Source organism: Silurus aristotelis, assembly GCF_946808225.1.
Source record: "Silurus aristotelis genome assembly, chromosome: 16".
NCBI lineage: Eukaryota > Metazoa > Chordata > Actinopteri > Siluriformes > Siluridae > Silurus > Silurus aristotelis.
The window spans coordinates 4,787,732-4,810,403 of record NC_139589.1 but is presented as its reverse complement, the minus strand read 5'-3'; the positions used below and the strand labels follow the sequence as shown (position 1 = coordinate 4,810,403).

Genomic DNA, 22,672 nt, shown 5'->3' with positions numbered 1-22,672 from the left:
TTGTAGGTTGACGAAAACTTGCTGGCTGGAAATGGGCTGGATGGAATCTGCATCTGTAAATATGATTAATTTTCCTCTCGTTTGTTGAAATGAATTATCATCTTGAAATGATTTAGTGCAATGAGTATCATGTTTGTCTATTCTTGGGTTGGAAAATCAGGCACTGTTTGCATATTTTCTGGGGGTTGTGTATTTAACACGCACTGCTCATTTATTTTTTTCCTGTCCCCCATTTGTTTATTTGCATTATGGGTTTTTCAGAGCTCGTTTTTACCGTGTAATCAAGACACTAAGTTTTAGAAATGACGTGACTCAATATCTTAGAGATGTCAGACTTCTTAAAAGATCATTGGGAACTGTAATGCTCTCAAGCTTCCAGTTAAACTATACACCACTGTTTGAATTCTGTTTTCCTCAGAATTCCTCAACGTTTGTTGAAACCTTGTTCCCCCTTCTTGAAATTACTGCATGATTGTTGTGTGTTTGATGAGGTCATGCATTAAATTTTTTTGGTGCAAATTTGTTCTTTTCTTTTCACCACATCATCTGTTGGTGGCAGTTACTGTGTTATTGTTTGGGCAACTGGGCTTTGCTCCACAGAACCAACATAGACCGACACTACTGCGTTTCTGTGAGACGAACGCCTCCTCCTCCTTCTCCTCCTTCTTCTCTTCCTCTTCTTCCTCCTCCTCCTCCATCAACTCACCAACACTCTATGCACAGTCCACAGTCTTCCACTAAATCACATAACACACATATTGTATATCCAGTTTACAATAAATTACCTTGTGTCTATTTGTTCTGGATACAGTCAACTCCACAAACATTGCACTCTTCAGGAAAAAGAGCAAACCACACATCTAATGACATTTTAAACCTAAACATATGAGGAAATTGATACAGTAAAAAAAAAAAAAAAAATCATTAAATAGTGCTCCCAAAGACAAAAACAGCACGAGCCACCACCAGGCCACATATTCCAAACTCCTTTCTTTTAGTTTACAGTTCGAATACACACATGGACAGCCGTATTATTTCAGTTTTCATGATGTCGGATGGTGCATGGTGAAGGAGGTGCAATTCCAAGGTAAAAGGAAGTGGTTAGAGTCAAATAAAGTTTCAAAAGCAAGTTGCTTTTTATTTGACATGTTTCTCTGAAGTGTAAATAACGCTGTCATGCACGTTAAAAAATAATAATAATTCTGAGAGAATTCTAAAAGTGTGAGTAATGCAGCGGGTAGTGATGAGTTATTGTTGAAAGATCTATGATCAAACTCTTGATGTCACCCAAATGAGGATGGGTTCCCCTTTTGAGTCTGGGTCCTCTCAAGGTTTCTTCCTCATAACATCTAAGGGAGTTTTTCCTTGCCATGGCTGCTCATCAGAGATAAACACACGCCATTCACCTTGACTGTTGATTTCTGTAAAGCTGCTTTGAGACAATGTCTGTTGTGAAAAGCGCTATACAAATAAACTTGACTTGACTTGACATGTGAGGTCTAAGGTCCTTAAGAAAGGTTGAAAGGTAAATAGATTCTCTGAATAATGCATGAAGACTTTATATGAGTGGGAAAGATATTTATTTTATACAATAGTGCCTATTTGGAGCAAAAGATACAAATAATTCTGCATTTTATCATCATGAGCAGGACGAAGATGAGAAAAAAAGCTGAGAGCAGATACCTCTAGAGGAATCAGATATCTTTTTTTTTAATCTGGAAACTTAAATAGATCCTTATTTTAAATCGATTTGTAAACTATTTTCTGTATTGATGATTGGACATTTTTGGATTCTGAATTTTTTTTAACGCCGTACCACTTTGTGCCCCACGGAAGTGCCGAATCCTACTGCCCACAAAGCGTTTCTTAAGCCCTGATTTTCCATCTGTCATACTTTATGAGATCTGTAGTGTGATGTGTCATATTTTTACAGTGTTTCCAGTCGAACGGTATAAGGTCAGTGTAGGCTCACATACTATATCACAGTAGCTGCACTTTCAATTGATACCAGATGTTAATGTGCTTTGCAGATGAAATTCCATTTCTTGCTGCAGGCTAACGTGCACACGGCTCAGGTTACCTGCATGCCTTAATATCAGCCTGGACAAAAGCATTTTCATATATTTCTATGCAGATTTTAATCGAATGGCAGCACCAGAGGAATCTCGGACCAGCTGTGTTATTTTTTTTAATATCTTGTTAATAACACGTTTTAATGAGACGTCATTTGTCATCTTGCTGCAGGACATAAACTTGTCTGTCTATGTGTTTTGTACATTCTCCCACACACATGCACTCACTAAGGATTCATTCCTAAGCGCATTTTGAAACCATTCAGCTGGTTTAACCGATCAGTAGTCTAGCCCAGTGTACTGCGTTCCTTAAAATATAACTTCTTAATAGTTATATTAATATTTAATATTTTTGCGAGCATAAAAGATATTTTCTTTTCTTCTTCAATGCATTTTGCTGCTCATGCCAGATATCTATTTCTGTAGAGTGCTATGTTTTTGTTAGAGAATCGATTTCAGTCCTCACAGATGTGTTCAGTAGCTTCCAGCCATGGTTGTCAGTCACTGGGACGACCTTAACAGTGCTCATCAAAACTCATTATAGATCAAACCATACGTAACAAACGGCACATGTCTGTCGTTGCCCACGTGTCTGCAAAAAACCTGCTTTTTTGCTGATCCCTATGTGTTTCTCTTGGAGTGCATGTAAAGCTCAGGCTCTTTTGGCTGAGCAAAGCTGCTGGTGTAGGCCCCGGCCCCAGGAAACTTTCATTCCAGCATCCTCACGGGGCCCAGTGGAAATCCAAGCGCAGCATGTCTTACTGCCATGAGTGAAGACACACGGCAGGATGCAAGGCCCTGTCAGTGGGTTCTTAGTATGGTCTATGCAAAGCTCCTGCCCTCTGCATGTTCCCCCCTGACCCTCACACAAGGGGGTCCTAAATAGCAGCACAGCCAGGAGGACTTTAAACAAGAGAAAAGCCATATGGAATATAGTATATAGAAAACATAAAGGATGCATTTTAATATGAAAAATTATTTTTTTCAAAAATTTAAATATCTATATCTAGGATATTCAGTGCAATTAAAAATAGTTTGACTAACAAATGTGTTTATTAGTACGTGTTAACGCAAATTCATTTTAACGACACTAATTTAATTATGCGATTCATGCAAAAAATCTCAATAAATAAATATAAAAGAGGCAAAATTCCAACTTGCAACCCAACACCCATTTATTCACCACGTTCTTTATTTACTCAGATATTTAAAAATAAAATAAACATCACCGAAAAATCTTTTTTAATCACTAATCATTTGTTTTACTGATGCACCAAGTCACAAATCATCACGAAAATCCGCCACGATGTGAAATCCGGCAATTAAAACCGTCCGTGTGGAAACAGAGCAATAGTTCCATTTGGTGTCCTGCTGATTTACATAATTTAAAACACAATTCTTACTTTAAAACATTTAAGAATATTTTGTCTTCATGCTTTATGTTGAGTTTTCTTTTACTAATAGTTAACATACATTTGTAGAAAGCATCAATATTTGTTGATTTAAGTATTAAAATCCTTTTTTACCTTAAGAACAGATAAAAAATGTACGATTGAGTTGATCTTAATCCTTTTTGTAACTTTTCCTATAATATATTTTTTCATTTTTTCATTTAATTCTTTCATTTTGTTGTAAAATACACAGTTCTCCACTGTTTCTGTGTGGCTTAGTCACCACAATGGACCAAATATGGTGGGAGCTGTTCTGTTTCATTTCATTTTTTATTTTGTTTGTTTAATAGTACTTTATTATTTGATATGTTGTTCTGTGTTGGGAATATATAGCTTATGATTTTGTACACAGCACAAAGATTTAATATCCACTGTCAGAAGATAGAAGACAATGAACAATGTCATCTGGTGACCTTGTAAATCATACCAAGTGCTTACTCATGGACATAGACTAAACATGCAATATATAGGAATGATTCAAGGCTCTTTTGTTAAAGTATATTCGGATAAATCCATTGGGAAAACTTAATTTCCTTTTTATAAGATGAAGAAAGCTTGCTTAGAGTTTTAGATGGGTCAGTAGGTGGTTAAGGAAATCCATCTGTCCTTGATCATGTAAGAAAAACAAGAAGGGATGATGGAAAAACCGAAGCAAGTGCAACTTCAGTCTATTAAAATTCTTATATCATGACTTCCCCCTTCAAAAAACTTTTTCTATCCTTAGTCTGTGAAATAAGAAGTAACCGATCATCTTTTAATCCATTTTCCATTTAAATGTTAACCTCCCCCTCTCCTTCCAGTACGTGCAGTTTTTCCTAGAAGTTACCATCTGCCGGTTTCTACTTTATTGGCCAAACGTTTACTTGGGTATTAGACCTGGAATCTCCATTTTGGAATTTATCACTGATTACTCTCAGAAGTAACACAACATTTGTTCACGTTCCCGCCAGATGTCCCTTCTAATCGTCCCTTTTACAAACCCAATGGGCCTAAAATCATTTATGGTACAGTCTGGTGAGTTGAATGAGTTGAGCTGCTGTTTGGAGCTGTGCAGAGTCTAAGGAATTGGCAAGATTATTTATAAAAGAAAGAAAAAACATTTAAAGTGATATGGTTTTTATACCTAAAGTAATTCTCATGGGACTCAAGAACAATTTATTTAGGGAAAAGTCTTGTCTCGTTGATGACAAGGGAAGTCTGCCAGTATTAATGCATGGTCATGATTTCCTTTCTGTGAATTTATGTGTTTATTTTTGAAGAGGGTTTGTTTGGAGAACAAAGTCATCAGACATTTGTATTGTTTTCATATAAGGCCCCCCCACCCATCATGTTGTTCTTGCTTGTCAAATGAGCCAAAAGCAAATTTGTTAAATGTTATGTGGTTATTAAGCTGAAGACCATGGGCCACATCATGTTTCTTTTGTTATGGTTTAATTTCATGCTATGTCTGCACTTGCTCTGAATTTAGTCATGCTGTTTTGAATTGTGCTGCATTTCCAGCTTTAAACGACTTATTCTTAAGACATCAGATGTGCTAAAGATTGATAAAAATGTCCCATTTAAAATCCCACTAAAACAATTTTGAATGCCAAATGGCCAAATGATTGTGCAGGTGTAATCAAATAATCAAACTGCTGTGTTGCAGTGGTAGTGTTTCTCTTCTTGGGATTCAAAGGTGTTAATGACTTATTTAATAGTCTTTACTTCCTATTCTAGATATTCCACAATGAAAACCTAAGACAAAGATGTTCAAAATAAATAAATACATTTAATATATCACAGACATGTCCTTGGCATTCAGATGGCTGTGATATAGATGATTCTGAATAGAAAAACCTGTTCAGGAAACCAGCTGGACAATACTGAGTACTGCTCAGGGCCTGCAAGTAATATAAAACACTTTGGAGACGACCAAAACCTTGGGAATTTAGCTTGGTTGAATCAGTGGGGGCACATGGCCTTGGATAATAGCTTCAGTGTGTCTAATGAATTCCTGAGTGGCCGATACTTCCAACTCTGTGCCCACTACTGGTAAAGGCATGCCTTGGCACTATGAGTCAATAAACAAACAATTGAATCAATTAAAGTCTACACTTATACAGTCAATAAGACCTTAACCTGACAACTTCGCACAAGCGATAATCACTGCGTAACGGAGTACTGTGCGTCTAGACAAGGTGCTGTGAGAGAGAAAATACCTGATCTTAGACAGATGTTTTAGTGGAAAGAACAGTCTTTAATATGACTGTTCCCTAAAATGATCTTTGTCACATGCAACATCCATAGGTGGTTCTCCGCATTCCAGATTAACCACTGAACTGTTGGTGGTCCCAACAGTTTTCTATACATGATCCAAAAGAATCTCACAATAGATACAAGGAAATGGTAGCACATTATTTCTTATAACTACTGTAAAACTAGACTATCTATCCAAATATCAATAAAACTTAACTATACACTGTTTACACTAACACTTCACAGACATAAACATTCAGCACTTAGCTTTTCTTCTCGAATAGCTTCAGATATGCCTGCCTGACTGGAACTGCTAAGCCTTTTACCAAATTCTGAGACCTTCATCCTCACAATTTAGCTCACACATCATCTTCCAAGATCTCTGGTTTAATCATAATTCATTCTGGAGCACAGTTTCAGCTGTAGAAGGTCAAGATTCCTGCAGAGTGCTACCATACCTCAGTTGCTGTTTAGTCTTTTCTATCCAACACTCCATATCCAAATACACCTCTGGAGTATCAAAGAGAAGATACAGGTATGTTTGAAGGTTTCCACATCCACTGAAGTGAGTCCATAGAGAGGGGAACTGCAGATGCTTTACCGATCAAATGGCAATGGAGGCAACATATGCTATACACATCACCGGTGACAGGAGGGCTGAGGTAATGAAGAATAAAGTAAACTCATCTTAGATTTAGACAAACGGTACAGCTATTCTGAAAATAGCTTTTATTTAATAATATTAGTGCGTTTCATGGAGGTTCGGTCAGATCAAGAGATTGTTCTGGAGCAGCACATTATATAGCTTGGTGCTGGTCAATATCATAAAGACACTTTAAGTTTTGCAATGCTGTCCATTGTCTAAATATATTGAAATGCTGTACATATGGCTTGGACTTCAATCGGAAACTGAGTGGATGTCTATTGGAACTTAAAGGCGATTTTAGCAATGGGAATTCATTCACCATTGTGTGTAGATAGCAAAGGTTGATAGAACTATCTGTATTGGCAGAATGGAGTGAACTAGGACACACAGTGCTCTTTGCAAAAATGGCCCAAATTCTTTGGCTGCCCACCTCTGTAGAAAAACAGTATTTCACATCTGCATTAATTATCCAGACAGCAGCTATCTGTTTCACATCCAGCAGGGCAGTGTCAGGTCCTGGATTTTACCTCAGATCCCAGAATAATCCGGTTTAACAGAGGTATTTAGTTAAATAAGACCACATATCCAGAGGAGTTAAGCATGTGTGAAGTTGATGGGTCAAAGGGTTAGTGGGTGCTCCATTAAGTTCAAGCTATTGCAGACAGCTATAGAGGGCATACTGATCTCTTATAGTGTAGTGGTGTTAGGGAGTTAAGAAAGAAAGAGGGAAACAGGATGTTGATGTTCTCCCCCTACTAAGTCTATTCAAAATGAGCAACAGTTTCCCAGCATTCCTCATCAGGAGATTCCCTAAGGCAATAGCACACTGATTATATGTGTGTTTAAGGGATGCTCATGTCAGGCGCTGCAGGAGACAAATTTTTCAAAACAGCATGCTTGTTAACACAGTAAAAATATTTTTGAAAATTCAAACAGGTTTGTCTGTGTGTGTTTGTTGTGAAGTGCATTTCTCATGTTTCTGATTTCTGATGATTTCCTGAGTTGTAGTATAAACATGAAAAACAATCCTTTCATAAGTTCAAGTCAAGAAGCTTTTATGTTGGTATTTTAACCAAATATACCTGATGCACTACACAGTAAAATAAATCAAAAAATTTTCAGGACCCTGGTGCTACATAACCAACATAGAGCTACATCACACAACATAGATCTACATAATAGAACATTAAACTAAGAACCAAAAGGTAAGTTGTTCTAGCCACATAAAGTGCACAGTGTGCAACACAGTGTAAAAAAAAAGAGACAAAAGACAGTGCAAGACAGATACACAAAATACACGTACAAAGTACGAGGGTACTTGTAAACATTTTACACTCCTGTAAAGCAGCAGTTGGTGCCAGTTTGAAATGTGTGCAAAACAGCAACAGCAGCAATTGTATATATATATATATATATATATATATATATATATATATATATATATATATATATATATATATATATATATATATATATATATATATATATATACAATTGCTGCTGTTGCTGTTTCATAATCATATTTATATATATTGAAGATGTATGTAGGCATGCAAATTTTTCAACAACTGTGCTGTTTTTACTATTTAATTTAATGTAATATCTTATTATTCATTCATTCATTTTCTCCTGCTTATCCGTAATCCGGGTCGCGGGGGCAGCAGTCTAAGCAGGCCCCCGCCTTTGACTGCTGCCCAATCCTCACAGCACCGTCCCTTACGGTCCCTCCTGCAGGTGGTGAGCCCACGGGAAGGCGGCCCCACGTCACTCCGACGTCACGGACCTTGATATTTCCCTCGTAAGGGAATATCTTATTAAATCATACCAAATTTTATTTTTCTTACCATCAAGAGGGTTCTGCAGATTCAGGTTCATATGTAAATGCCTCATAAACTAAAAAGTGATAGAGACATGTTTTGTCTCTATTCATTGAGCATTTTGGTGTTTATGAGTTCAAGCTCTGGCTCTATTTTACAATGTTTGACCATGTATTGTCTGTTTTTATGATAGATACATACACATGTGAACCTGTTCCCACTTGTGATTTTATGAGCTTAGAATAAGAACTGACATACATGGGTTGCAATGGTCTGCTGGTTAATGACTTCTAATAAGGATCACTACAGCTTTGGGAAAACCCCAGAAGAAAAATATCTACAAAGGGAGTATCTACAGGATAAAATCTTCACAGTCTACAGATGAAGGACAGGAAGTGACCTATTCACCAAATCACAGCCAAATACTAAAGTCAGTCTGATAATTGAATGTTCCATAGAATGAATTTGGTTTTTGTGCATACTGAGTATTATGAGGTCAAGCAGATATTTCAGTAATTTATTGACTTATATAAAGAAATTATTCTTTAGATGAGCTTGATTTTATACAGTAGACAAAACTTTTCAGAAAAACCTAATGGAAACTGTCTTGTGAAAAATTTTCCAGCAAATGAAACATAAGCAAAGTTATGACAGCTTCAGGTCTTTTACAGTTTGGAAACCTTCATTTATTTCAGGGAAAGATGCAAATCTAAACAGGCAGTGTGGGATAGAGACCAGATGTGTCTGCACTAAGCATTCTTCAGCATATGGGCTGTTGGAACAAAAAATGCCCCGGGAAGATCAGCATCTCTGAAGGGTTATATACACACAACAATAAAAGTTACTATACAGTTTGTTGGCTCTTATCTTCTATGGCTGAGCTTTATAAAACTTGCAATTGCCTTTAAATTAGTTCTTTGTTTTGCATGTAAACTCTTTAGTTGCTTTTCTTTGAAATGCGGTACAAAGCCACATTAATTTAAGGGCATCCAGGGAAAACAAAGAAGCCAAGACTGAGTTGTTTGAATTGGAAAGACAGAAAAAGCAGTTTTGGGACTGGATTTTACAAAGGTACACTTTGACTCAAGGCAGTGAGAATTAGATGGAACTCATGCCTGGGAGAAATGGGAGCTGAGGGTTGATTTGATCTACAGACAGGGAAAAGGTTTTAGAACAAAAGCAGTCATAGCTTAGTCTGGCTTCTAGACATTTTATACTGACCACTGGCACCACTACAATTTCTGACCTTCGTCTGCCTAATAGCTTTTTCAACTCCGTTTTGAATTTAGATCCTATTCTAACTGGGCATTTTATTTCTTGTTATCTCATCAAGGGTAAATGTGATATAATAGTTGTTCATAAAAATATGACACATGAAACCAATTCAATCATGGTCCATACTTTTAAATCTGATGGTGAAAGAAAGGACGTGTAAGTAGTTTCCCACTATATAGAAATGAAAACATTTGTTGAAAAGTTTTAACTGTAAACCAGGGTTTAAATCCTTTGAAGTGAAAGATTTATTTTGATGGGACTTGAAGCAGAGTTGTGGTCTTTATTTGGGAATGAAAGAACAGATGCAGATTGTTCGTGCTATGCAAAATAAAGGCACTGTGTTTTCCAATGATATTCAAGTTTATGAGCTTGCTTCTGATCCCAGACAGAAGGATATCTGACTCACAGCATGATCCTGCTTCATTATTTTGTTTCTCAAGACTGAATCTAATAATCATGCCCTTTTAATTCCTTCTTCATAAAATGTTTAAAGGGTAATTTTACAAATGAAAAAGAGACTAATTAAAGGAGATGGTAAACAGTACGTTTGTATAGTAAACTATAATAACACAGCACGATCTGTAAAACTTTACGTGCCCTATAATTTTTGAATGCCTCTTCTCATCCATGAAAGTGAGTTACATTCAGTTAAACTGCATATAGAAAAATGAAGATTCAAATGCATACATAAACGAAGGAAAGAAAACCTGCTGCAAAATGATTGCAGATCATTTTCAAGCTCACAGACAAATTTGTGATTATGATAGATGAACTGGAGGTAGAGTAGGGGGGCTTGTTAGTGGGCCTACAAACTATTTCCTTAAACAGTCTTATGAAAACCATACGGCACCGGAGAAAACCACAGGCCAAAATCCAGCCCCCCCAAAACTCCTCACTTACTCCCTCACTCATTACCCGCCCCCTCTTCCAAAAACATACGTCCATACCCTCCCTCACTGTCTCTCTTTTGCAGACAGGCTGCAGACAAAAGTACTGAGACCAGAGCTTTAGGGGATCTCATTACCAATTGCAAAAGCAAAGTGAAGGCTGAAATATTTTTTATCACAAAACAGAAGAAAGCACAGAAGAAAATAAGATGTCAGATGAACAAAGGAGGGATGCAGAGGAAGAGGAAGAACAGTCTATGAGAAAGATGTGCTGTTCTGCATACCCTTTTCTTTTTCTTGCTGCACTAATGATATGCCTGCCTCATGGAATTTGGGGTGAAACCTTGCAGGAATCGGATGGTTTGTGCAACGCTGATGGATGCTACTCAGTTCACTTCCAACGAAAGACTTTCCGGGAGTCCTTAAAAAGTTGCAAAGATAGAGGGGGCAATCTGGCTGCAGTGAAGCAACCAGAGGAGGCAGCATTGATCCAGGACCTGCTGAATGCTAAAGAGCGTCATGGTCCTCGTCCCAAGATAAGGCTCTGGATAGGTCTCCAAAGGCCACCTCGGCAATGCTCGGCCACACGTCCACTGCGGGGCTTCACCTGGGTTGCGGGATATCAAGAGACGGAATACACTAACTGGCAACGTGAGGAATTACCGGGTGCATGTACTGCCCTTCGTTGTGTGGTCATTACCTACAATACTTTGGAGAATAGAAATACTGACCAGAACAACTTTAAGTGGCTAGATGGTTCATGCATGGTTGCTGTGGATGGTTTTTTGTGTCACTACACGTACCGAGGGATGTGTCCATCTCTTCAGAGTGAAGGAGAAGGACCTGCACAGTACGCCACCCCTTTTAACTTAGTCAGTACCGTGCTTTCCCATATCCCCTATGGCTCTGTGGCCACCCTCTCTTGTCCAGACATCAGCAAGGGAGATCAGTCAGTGCTTTGTATGCAACACGAGGATGGACAAGTTGGATGGTCCAAGGAAGCACCTCTTTGCTCCGATGATATAAAGGACTGGTGTGAGAATGATAATGGAGGTTGTGAGCACAACTGTGTGAATTCAGTTTCTCACTATTACTGTCAGTGCTCAGAAGGTTTCAAGATAGGGGAAGATGGGCTAAGCTGCCAGCCTTTGGATCCATGTCACCAAGCTGAATGTGAGTTTGACTGCGAGCCCAGTATTGGGGGATACCGCTGCAAGTGCCCAGAAGGATACCTCCTCTCACAGGATGGTCTTAATTGCATTGATATCGATGAGTGTGCGCAAAGTCCATGCCCCCAAGTGTGTGTCAACGCACCAGGAACGTTTGAGTGCCGCTGCAATGAGGGCTATCAGCTGTCTGAGTTTGGTGAGTGTTTGGATGTTGATGAATGCAATGAAGGCAAATGTGAGCACTCCTGTGAAAACTCCCCAGGAAGCTATATATGTCTTTGTCATGACGGATTCTCCCTGATGCCTGATGATCCAGAACGCTGTGAAGATATTGATGAGTGTGAAGTCGCTGGAACTTGCGAGCAGATATGTAACAATTATGAAGGCAGATTTGATTGTAGTTGTGAGGTGGGCTATCAGTTGCAGCTGGATCAGTATTCATGTTTGCCTATCGAAGACATGGATGAACTTTATACAACAGCTAAACCAGCTCATCCAATAACCCTTACTTGGGATGACCCTGGTAACTCACCTGACATAGTGACTGATAATATTCCTCTCGATTGGGTTACTGAACTTCCTACAGGGCTGGACTGGTTTACAGATACAGCAGAAGATGACTACATTACTTTGCCAGCCTCACCTGACTTAACAGAGCAAACCTCCAGTTCCCCAACATCAGACTGGTTAAAGGATGCAACAACTTCAAATATACCAGCAGATTCAAATGCTAAAGATGAAACAAGCCAGTTGCTGGATGAGAAGAGAGTATTGTCCCCAGGTGAAGACCACTTAACGTCACCCTTTCCACCAAAGCTGAAGAAGGATGCTGATAGGATCACTCCTTTTACACATCAAATCCTAGAAGGTAGTTTGCCATCTGTCTCCAGTCTAGAGCAAAATCCAGGTGGCAAAAAGAAGCATGACAGAAGCTGGTTGCTAGTAGCTCTACTAGTTCCTCTTTGTGTCTTTATTGTAGTCATGCTAGCACTGGGCATTGTGTACTGTACAAGCTGTGCTGTTGAGCCACGCAACAAAAACGTAGCAGACTGTTATAGCTGGACCACTAACTCCAAACCTGCTGAACCAAAAGCTACGAAATCACAGGCTTGAAACTTTTGCACAGGACAACATGACTATTAAAAACAGAAGTGTCCCTAACACGTCTTGCTATGTGTGTCATTTTTTTTTTTTTATATATATATATTAAATGTATATATATATATATATATATATATATATATATATATATATATATATATATATATATATATATTTCAAATATTTTAGGTTTGGACTGTTTTGAGAACAAAGCTTCAGAAGTAAAGTTAAAACCAGTTGGAAACAAAAATATCTCAATGCCTTTTTGATGTTTAGATGTTCTGATGGAATTATTATTGTATTTCACACATCCTAAGGTTACATAAAGCTAGTTATAAGATTCGACTATGAATTTTACCGTTTCCTCTATTTTTTATACAGAAAATGATGACTATCTTGACTGCCTTCAACATTTTGTAATATATGTACATTCAGGAAGGTCATGTTGCTCAGCTACATGTGTAAGTGTATGATTATCATTTTAATATTTGGTCATTTTTAAGCATTGATGTTTGTTAAGAAGTGAAAATTTCTAGGTGTTCCTAAAAATGTGTGTAAAGCAGTGTATTGGAAAACATTGTATGTTGTACAGTTTGCCTGTGTGAGTAGATTGTTTGTAATGGGAACATGCACCCCAGTTGTATTTTGCCAAAATTATTCATTGTTTGCCTCAAATTTGCAATAAAATAGAGTGTGAAGTCTGCTGGTCGACATTTGTCAAAATTTCTGCACAAATTATATGTGGATTATGTTATGCTCTAGCGCCCCCAACAGTACATTGTGGTATTTACAATAAAATTAGCTGTCGGGTTGGTTGTAACTACAGAAAATTGGTGAGGTCTGAGGATTGATCCCTTGCGTCCATACATTATAGTTATGAGGTCTGTTTTTAACATCACAGATGTGAGATTAATACGATACAAAAGCAAACTAATTTAATGAGGTGAAAGTGTTTTGTACGAGAGAAATTATGAAACCAAAACCCTTAGTGTCTTTAATTTAATATATATGATGGACAATTAAGCACTAAAGAAGGAATGAAGCGATTGGAACAAATCAATTTATAACAGTGAGACTATCTGAAAAAAGGGAAATGATTTAATGATTAAAATTATCACTTAATCATGCTGTGTTTTGGAAACTAGTGGTGTTGCATGTTTTTTTTAGTCTGGTCATTGGCTGAATTTTGATCCCTTTACTGTTTTAAGGCCATATGGTTGTTTTTTTTATTGATTTTTTTCTAAAGTAGGATTTCACTAATATGATTGAAGATGGTGCTGGTAATTAATCACATTAAACAATGACCAACATTCTATAAATGATCATTTCTAAAATTAGCCTGTTTGAGATAAGATAAGATATACGTTTATTTGTTCCACAGTGGGGAAATCTTTATGTTACAGAAGCAAAGAAAATAAAATGTGCAAATATATATATAAAAAAAGTATATACATTGCAGTGTATAAATACAAAAGAAAAAAGAGACCTCCAATAAGTAGTTGCACTTCAAAACATATTGCACATAGGTAATATTGCATATACATGGGTAATATTGGATCCATGTTTTGTTGTTTTTGTAAAAAAAAAAAAATTTGACAATAGTTGTGAAAATTATAGAAACATTGTAAATAATATAGAAAAGGGCCTTTTCAATATGTTTTTTTGTGGACTTTTGAAATTATAACAAGTCCTGACCTGTATCCCATGTCAAAAATAGAATTGATTTTTAGTTTGTTGGTTTATTCTGACTAGCAGTAGAGCTCAAGGTGTTATCAGATCTACAGCTCAAAAGCCAGTTTCTACCATGCAGTTTGGGAATATGTGCCAAGATTATATTTATTATGAACATGTTTTAGAGATTTTGTAGTTAGGACTCATTCCATGTTAATACACCCAACAAATCATATTTAGCACCTGTATGGCAACTCCTTGAAAATCTTTAATTATTACAAAAAAAGCCATGCTATATTATTGCCACAAGTTTTATCTTGCTTTATTACTTTATTTTATTACTTACTTTATTTTATTAATTGCTCAATTAAAAAGTACTACATGCACTCTTTGCTTGGCTTGTTATGAACAAACTAGGCTTCAAAATAGAAATTGCTGTCACGCTACAGATTTCAGTGAAATCAGAACATCCTAATTCATCCCAAAGATGATGGAGAGGCTGTGAAGACATCGTTTTATGTTTATCTAATTACATTTTAATTAACTAGAGAGATTTTGTCCCTGAGTGTTTTTGGTAGTACTGGTTATCATTACAGTTTGTTCTTGTTGCTGTTTTCTTTACTCAGATTATAGTGTTGCCTAAGACAACATTATGTTATCTGAATTATATACTAGGCTGTGGGCTTTATAGTGTATGAGGCAAAGCTGTGTAATGAATTTACTGATTCTGCTAAAACATCTTGTAGGTGTTAAGTATGAGAATACAGTGCAATGCACAATTTGACAAGAAAATAGATACAATAAAATTTTTTTACATTTATGTTTACATTTGGAGCATTTAGCAGGTGCCCTTATCCAGAGCGACGTACAAAAGTGCTTTGAGTCTCTAGCAATGAATAAATCTACACTGGTATGCAAGATTACAAACTTAATATAAATATAACTCTTGAATTCTACAAAGCAGAATTTCTTAATAAGCCTGACTAAATTTTTTTATTACTACCACTTTAGAGTGGGGAATAATAATCTATAATAATAATCTATAATAATAATAATAATAATAATAATAATTATAACAAGGTTTTGGTATAAAATACTAAAAACTAAAAAAATATATTTTTTATAAACGTTCATAGTTAAGCCTGTATTTGTATATTACTATTAAAATAATTTTTTTGAGAAGATAAAACTTGTCGACGAGGATGGGATTCGAACCCACGCGTGCAGAGCACAATGGATTAGCAGTCCATCGCCTTAACCACTCGGCCACCTCGTCTTGCTGCAATACCGGGAGTTTATCATTTATAAAAAATTAATGCTATGGGCATAGCATTAATATCACATATTACAATGATTAATATTTATTATTATTTATCATTAATAAAGATAAATCACAAGGAAAGCAGGTGTATTTCAGGATTTTTCAAACGCATTACTGTTAGCACTGCTAGTATTAGTCACGTTTTCCCGGTTCCGTAGACTAATTCCGAATTGATAAACCACGAAAACTTAAAAGTGATAAAAATTATAATAATACAAGTCAATGGTCTCCATTTGTGTTTAGTGTATACAGTGTTTTAGGCTGGGTGGTGAATAAAATGTATTTTGTTTTAGCGAGCTAGTAGCTTTGTGGCTGTTAAAGTGCTGCTAACTCTCTTGTGTGAAACTCAGACCTGAGACTGTTCTCAGCTAGGGTGAAAACATAAAATATCATGAAGTAGTCAAGTCTTTTGTCAGGAGGTTTTTCTTAGGTAAAGGAGTAGACCTGGAGTGATCCGGAAGGAATTATGGAGTGCTTTGGTTATATATGGATGCTACCAGTGCTCGAATTGAGTCAAGTCTCATGAGGGGTCCCCAGTTGTTGAGGGGGTCCCAGTTGTTGGGGGGCGTTCTGTCAGATTCAGCTATTTACAATGTAACACAAAACATTGTGAAAGTGTTTAAGGGCCTGTTTAATGACCTTTTTATTAGTTTAAACATCGAAAGGATGGCAACGTATCAGAATACATGTTAATGCGTGACTTTTCCACTTAGAACAGACCATAGTGGTCTGTCTGGTTTTGTCTGTGCTTGCCTTCCTGTCTTGTTTGCAGTTGACAGCCGATGGACATCTTTGGAGTGCAAACTTAAATATGTACTGGATTTTTGTCAAATTCTTTCTGCAAATATCAGCTACTAGCTTCAAATGAGGGTTGCTTTCGTCTAAGCACCCCTGCATTACTGGGCCTATTATTAATAAAAGATTTGTAATTTATGTTGAATACGAAACCCCTGACATGGAGTAAATGCGGTTACGGGGAGAAGATGTGGTGAAGGTGAATGAGTGTAGGTACCTGGGGAGTGTGCTAAAGAAGTGAAGTGAGACCTGCTATGTTGTATGGTTTAGAGACAGTGGGCATTGACTAAGAGACTGGAGGTGGAGCTGGAGGTAGCAGAGCTGGAGATGCTGAGATGTTCATTCGAAGTGATGAGTTCATTGGGAGTCTTTGGATCCCACTTTAAGTGGAGTTTGGACATTGGACCTCATTGAGTGTTTAAAGTCTTTGGCATGGAGAAGCTGGTGTTGGATTTATGATGATTGCAGATGTTGAGCTATTTTATTAGTTGTTCAGTAGCTCCTGGTTCCATAATCTCAAATGACTGTATAAGACTGTAGGAAGGACATTACTCATAATCAGTTTAGTTCTCACTCTCCCATGTTCTGTATTGTTTAAAGATTTATAATCACACTTGATATCTCCCAAATGAGGATGGATCCCCTTTTGAGTCTGGTTCCTCTCAAGGTTTCTTCCTTATAACATATAAGGGAGTTTTTCCTTGACACAGTAACCATGGCTTGCTCATCAGGGGTAGATACACCTCGTTCACCTTAATTGTTACATTCTGTAAAGCTGTTTTGAGACAATGTAGAAGAAGAAAAAGATGTTATTACTGCACATGTGTCATGTGACTTGCATCTAGGCACAGATGCAGACCTTGGCATACGGTAAGCATGTGGGAAGTAATTATGTTTTCATCAGACATTTAAATGTTATGTTTAAATTAAAATGTTATGTCCACGTTTCATGAGTTCAAGATTGTTTAAGGTATTAAACAATATACAATCAAGAACAACAGCAGTGTCAAAAACAATAAATCTTACAAATTCAACAAAACAATACAAGAAGGGCCAAAAAGGACAATATGAAATAAATATATAATGACTAATTCAGGTGATGTTACAGTAATATATACAGGATATAATTCACTGTGTTCATTCACATTATTTATTTATATGTATACAAGCAGCATCATTTTAACACTTCAGCACACAAAAACATCCAATACAGTTGTGTGTTTTTCCAAGTTGACAATGTAAAAACTAGAAAAATTAATAAAAGCTAAATGCTTTGTGAGGGAAAACCAGGTTCGAGTGAAGAAAACGTGTGTAATCACAGAAAAGATCGTGCCACTGTAATAACGCCATGACAGTTTTATTGTCAACATTGTAATTCTAAACCACGTTTCTCACTGGATGATGCCTTTTTGCGGGCGTGTCCCAACAACCGGATGTGACGCAGTTGCGCGCGCGCGGTCGACTTCCCACCCCTGGAGCTTAGCGCGGTTTTCAAAAGGCAGTGAACTCCTGAAAGGACAGAAAGAAGAGAGCAGAGAGGGATTTTTTTTTATTCCTTTTAAAAACAATTTTATAATTAATAAGCGTCAGTAACCTGCAGTTTCAGTCATGGCGACTCCTCCGAAGAGAATGTGCTCTCAACCTGACCTGGACAGCAGTTTTGAAAAGCGGGTTAAGAAGATATCCATTGAGGGAAACATTGGTAAGTTATAGAATTACTATATTAATGATAGTTATGGCTAAATATTTAGAGGAAATATGAAAAGGGGCTGTATTTATTATATGTTTATTATCTTTTACGAATTCCTCATGCCTTTTTTGGGGGGGGTCTTCATATCACGTCTGTCACTTGGCGCCAAAGAAAGATGCAAACACGCGGGAAGTTACAAACCATGACGTCAGATGTTTATTATTCGATTGTTTTTTCCCCTAAAAACACCATTAATTATTTAGAAAACTAAACACGACAATATTATGACCCTCATAGTCAAACTCATAACATTTACTTTGACTGACATCCCTGCTTTCTTTCATTTCTGCAGTCATAAAAAAATACTGTAAAGTGACTTTATTTTTTATTAATGAGCAAAATGGAAAGTAAATACAGAGAAAATCCAAATCAAACCTCTTTGCACGCAAAACTGCATCAGTTCATCTTTTTGAAGGAACTTGGCTATTAGGTTGTTCCAAACTTCTCCAAACGAACCCCAGATGTGCTTTGGATGTAGGCTGTCTCATATCCTTCTCTCTCATGAAATCCCAGACAGACTCGATGACATGGAGATCAGGACTCTGAGGGAGCCAAAACAATTTTTTTTCCCCCCAGGACTCCTTGTTCTTCTTTATGCTGAAGATAGTAATGACATTGACCGTATGTTTGGGTTCGTTTTTAAATTCCAGGCTGATCAGATGTCTCTGATGGTGTTATTGCATGATGGATAAATATCTGCTTGTATTTCTTAGCATTGGGGACACCCGTTTAGCCTGACAAAATCTCCAGCTCCACTTGCAAAAACGCAGCCCCAACGTTACAGGAAACCTCCATCATACTTCACTGTTGCCTCCAGGAACTCAAAATTGTTCCACTGTCCAGCCGTTCACCATACAACTTGCCTCCTGCTACAGCTAAAAATAATAATGATAATATTATGTAGAGTTTAGTAGTAGTAGTAGTCATTGGTGTATGTATTTTGTATCTGGGAAGCATGTGATAAGCTCAAGTCCACTGATTTCATCTCTAAAGGACACGACTGCTTGTTCCAGTCCCACTTTTTTATTACCATCCACATTTACGTCTATTGAAAATTAGTTTACGGATATTTGTGACTGATCTCTGCTCAGTGTTTTGTTGGTCCTACACAATTGTGTGTTTATGGTATTATGTAATTGAACCTCCATTTCTCGAATAGCTGCAGGCAAGTCGACCTTTGTGCAGTTGTTGGAAAGAGAATCGGAGGAATGGGAAGTGATCCCTGAGCCCATTGGAAAGTGGTGCAACATTCAGACTACGGACAACGAGTATGAGGTATGAAATCCTAATACTTTTGTTCCTACAGTGAGCTCATGTTACATCTTTTTCTGGGTTGAAGCTTTACAGAATAAGGCCTCTGACAAGCAGACTGGACTGTAGAGGAGCCAGATAAAGACTAAATCTTTGCTCAAGATTCATCTTGTGAACAACTAGCACAGTTATTTATTCCATTTGTTGTTGTTTTTTTAAAAGCACTTTTAGTTGCTCATTTTAATGAGTCTTTAAAGAGTTTATTTACTCATTAACATCATGCATTTCTATTTGTAAGTAAGGAAGCACACCTCGCACGGTGTTTATATTTTCATGTCTATAACTTGTTAAGATGGTAATTTTCTTGCCTAAAATGTTCTTGACTTGTTTGTTTTTTAAGGAACTGACTACGTCCCAGAAGAGTGGGGGCAACCTGCTGCAGATGTTGTATGACAAGCCCAGCCGCTGGTCCTACACCTTCCAGACCTACGCGTGCCTCAGCCGTATTCGTGCACAGCTTCAGCCTCACTCCGCCAAGCTCCAGCAAGCAGAGCATCCTGTTAAGTTCTATGAGCGCTCGGTCTTCAGCGACCGGTACGTAGCAAAAGAAAGGGGGAGACTGGAACCCATGTCTTTAATGTAACAACATGTAAATGTTAAGCAAACGGTCTTGTTTTGCAGATATGTTTTTGCTTCAAACCTATTCGAGTCTGGAGACTTGAATGAGACAGAGTTTTCCATCTACAAAGACATCCATAGTTGGCTCTTTTCTCAGTTTGAGGATAAACTTGAGCTTGATGGCATGATCTATTTGCGGGCCGATCCTGAGGTATGGTGTGTTGTCTGTGTGTATGTGTTTAATATATGGATGGTTGTAACAAAGCAGTGACTATGACAATAGTACAAAAGGGCTGAGGATGGTTACTTTGTGCCTGATGGTCGTGTAGGGACAGAAAGGTTCTTATAGCTGATTCTCATATAAGCAATTCTGAACTTAACACTAAGGATGAACCATACAGGTGTCCAGCAGGTATCAGATGTCTTCTTGGTCACTGATGTTACACTGATAAATCAGTAGGAAATTCAATTTAATGTCTGTGATTCAAAAGCAAGATCCAAACACAGAGAAATGGAGAAATCGATTGTCATTTTAACTTGAAGCATGTGAATAAAATATTAACTAGTGTAATGTTCAAATCTGTCTCACTATCATTTAAAAAATTGGGTGGAAATGTGTGGGTTTTTCTTGGGATTCACACACACACATACACACAATTTTTACAACCTGACACACAAGGATACATAATTTCACACAGATTTATTTTCCGTAGTGTTGTGTGTGACAGATTTGTGAATGTACGTTGAATTGGTTTGAACTGCAAAATAAATTGAATTTCTCACAAAATCTAAACTCCAGTCATTTGTGTTGCAGAGGTGTATGCAGCGTCTTAAATTTCGAGGTCGTGAGGAAGAGCAGGGTATTCCTTTGGAGTACTTGGAGAACCTTCACCACAAACACGAGTGCTGGCTTTATAACAGAAGTACACGGTAAATTTCTCATCTTTTTTTTTATTTATGGTGTTTTATTTATTTAATGTATGAAACACTTGATCGTGCTGAAGTTATGGTCAATAAAAAAGAAATGTCATTCACCAACATTGAGTGTCCCAATGTATTGAACGTGATGTTAATGTGGTGAATTCTGTTTTTTAACACTGATTTTTTGTATTTGTTTGTTTTGTTTTTTTAACAAAACACCCCCCCCCCCCCAGGCTTGATTTCGAATACTTGAAAGAAATCCCTATTCTGGTGCTGGACGTTAACGACGACTTCAAAAATGACAGAATTAAGCAGCAGTCAATCACTGACAAGGTGAAATGCACCGTTTAGCCTAAAATCGTTATATAGTATGATTTATTCAAACGTCTCATGTTCTTGTTCAAAAGAAATATTATGCCAATGATCAAGTGTACAGTTAATGAATTTGCTTATTGTTTGATTTCTTTACAGGTGAAGGAATTCCTGTCTACTCTCTAATATATAATCAAGCACTCTCCAGGGTGTGTGTGGTGTTTGTCTTATTTTTTTTTTTTTAACAGGATTTTGTTTTTATTTAATTTCTTTTTACATGTTTATGAACATATGTATTAAATGCCTATTAAAAAATTCAAACCACTATAGCGACCTTCGGTTATGTTCAGATCTATGGGAGTGTAGGGAATTGTCCTCGTGTTAATCTTGTCATCCTCATACAAAATATACGGGAGAACAAACATTTACAATTGTAAATATGTATTTATATTTGTTTTATCCTGTTTGTCTGAATTGCCTTTTTGGGAAACTTTATAATGAGTAATGGAAAACATGAATTTTAGGATGTTCTGCATTGGGGTTTTTTTGTTGTTGTTGTTTTTCAGTCTTGTTAGCATCATGACAACTGATGCGAAAATGTTTACAGCTGCTATTATTTAAGTTATAACCTACCTGATTATTATCCTATAAAAGCGTCGGATTTTTTTTATCTTCACATCCAAAGAAATTGCAATTTATTGGGTCTTCTTTAGTAGAAAAGAATAATCTAGCATCCGTGTAGCATATGGTTCATTGTAACATTTTCCTGTATCTAGAAAACAAGAATCCCAGATTCCCTTGAAAATGACTAATTGTCGAAAACATTTTTGTGAAACGCCATTATTTCTTTTCTTTTTTTTTCTTTTTTTTTTTTTTAACTTACTGTTTGGATGAACAATAATGGAAAGCTTTGTCATGTCAAAGTCAATTCCAATACAATACTTTAACTTGCGGTGGTCAGTATCTATCAAAAGTGGTCCAAGGAAGGAACAGTGATGAACCGGCGACAGGGTCAAAGGCGGCCAAGGCTCGTTGATGCACGTGTGTTCTGATCCAACAGGCGAACTCCTGTAGCTCAAAAGCCTACAGAAGTTAATGCTGTTAATACTCGATGGGCCTGGACTGTTTTTGCAGAAAAAGGGGGACCAACGCAATATTGTTGTTTCACATGTACATTTATATAATATAATAAATAATTGTTTCTGATTGTCCCATATGTTTTCTGTTATTTCTACCATGGAAATTGCAAATTACATGTATCTTTAGTAAATACCTCTTTTTTATTTTATTACATGTAACATGTAATAACTACAGTATATCAGATGCAGATTGCCCTTGTGTATTTATTTATTCATATTCTATTTGGGCCCAGAAAATACT

The 22,672-nt window shown here is 37.0% G+C and overlaps 2 protein-coding genes across 2 annotated transcripts; both read left to right on the top strand.

Annotated features, from left to right (window-relative positions):
• Positions 1-10,444: 10,444 nt before the first annotated feature.
• Positions 10,445-12,713, top strand: cd248b (CD248 molecule, endosialin b). The gene has a single exon (XM_083563626.1). It carries the CDS (start codon positions 10,593-10,595, stop codon positions 12,663-12,665), a length of 2,073 nt encoding a protein of 690 aa, XP_083419752.1. The 5' UTR covers positions 10,445-10,592; the 3' UTR covers positions 12,666-12,713.
• Positions 12,714-17,875: 5,162 nt separating this feature from the next.
• LOC310738505 (deoxycytidine kinase 2) lies at positions 17,876-22,498 on the top strand. The gene is made up of 7 exons (XM_083563487.1): positions 17,876-18,142; positions 19,350-19,465; positions 19,842-20,035; positions 20,123-20,270; positions 20,874-20,989; positions 21,214-21,313; positions 21,452-22,498. Exons 1-7 carry the CDS (start codon positions 18,049-18,051, stop codon positions 21,476-21,478), a joined length of 795 nt encoding a protein of 264 aa, XP_083419613.1. The 5' UTR covers positions 17,876-18,048; the 3' UTR covers positions 21,479-22,498.
• The last annotated feature ends 174 nt before the right edge of the window (positions 22,499-22,672 follow it).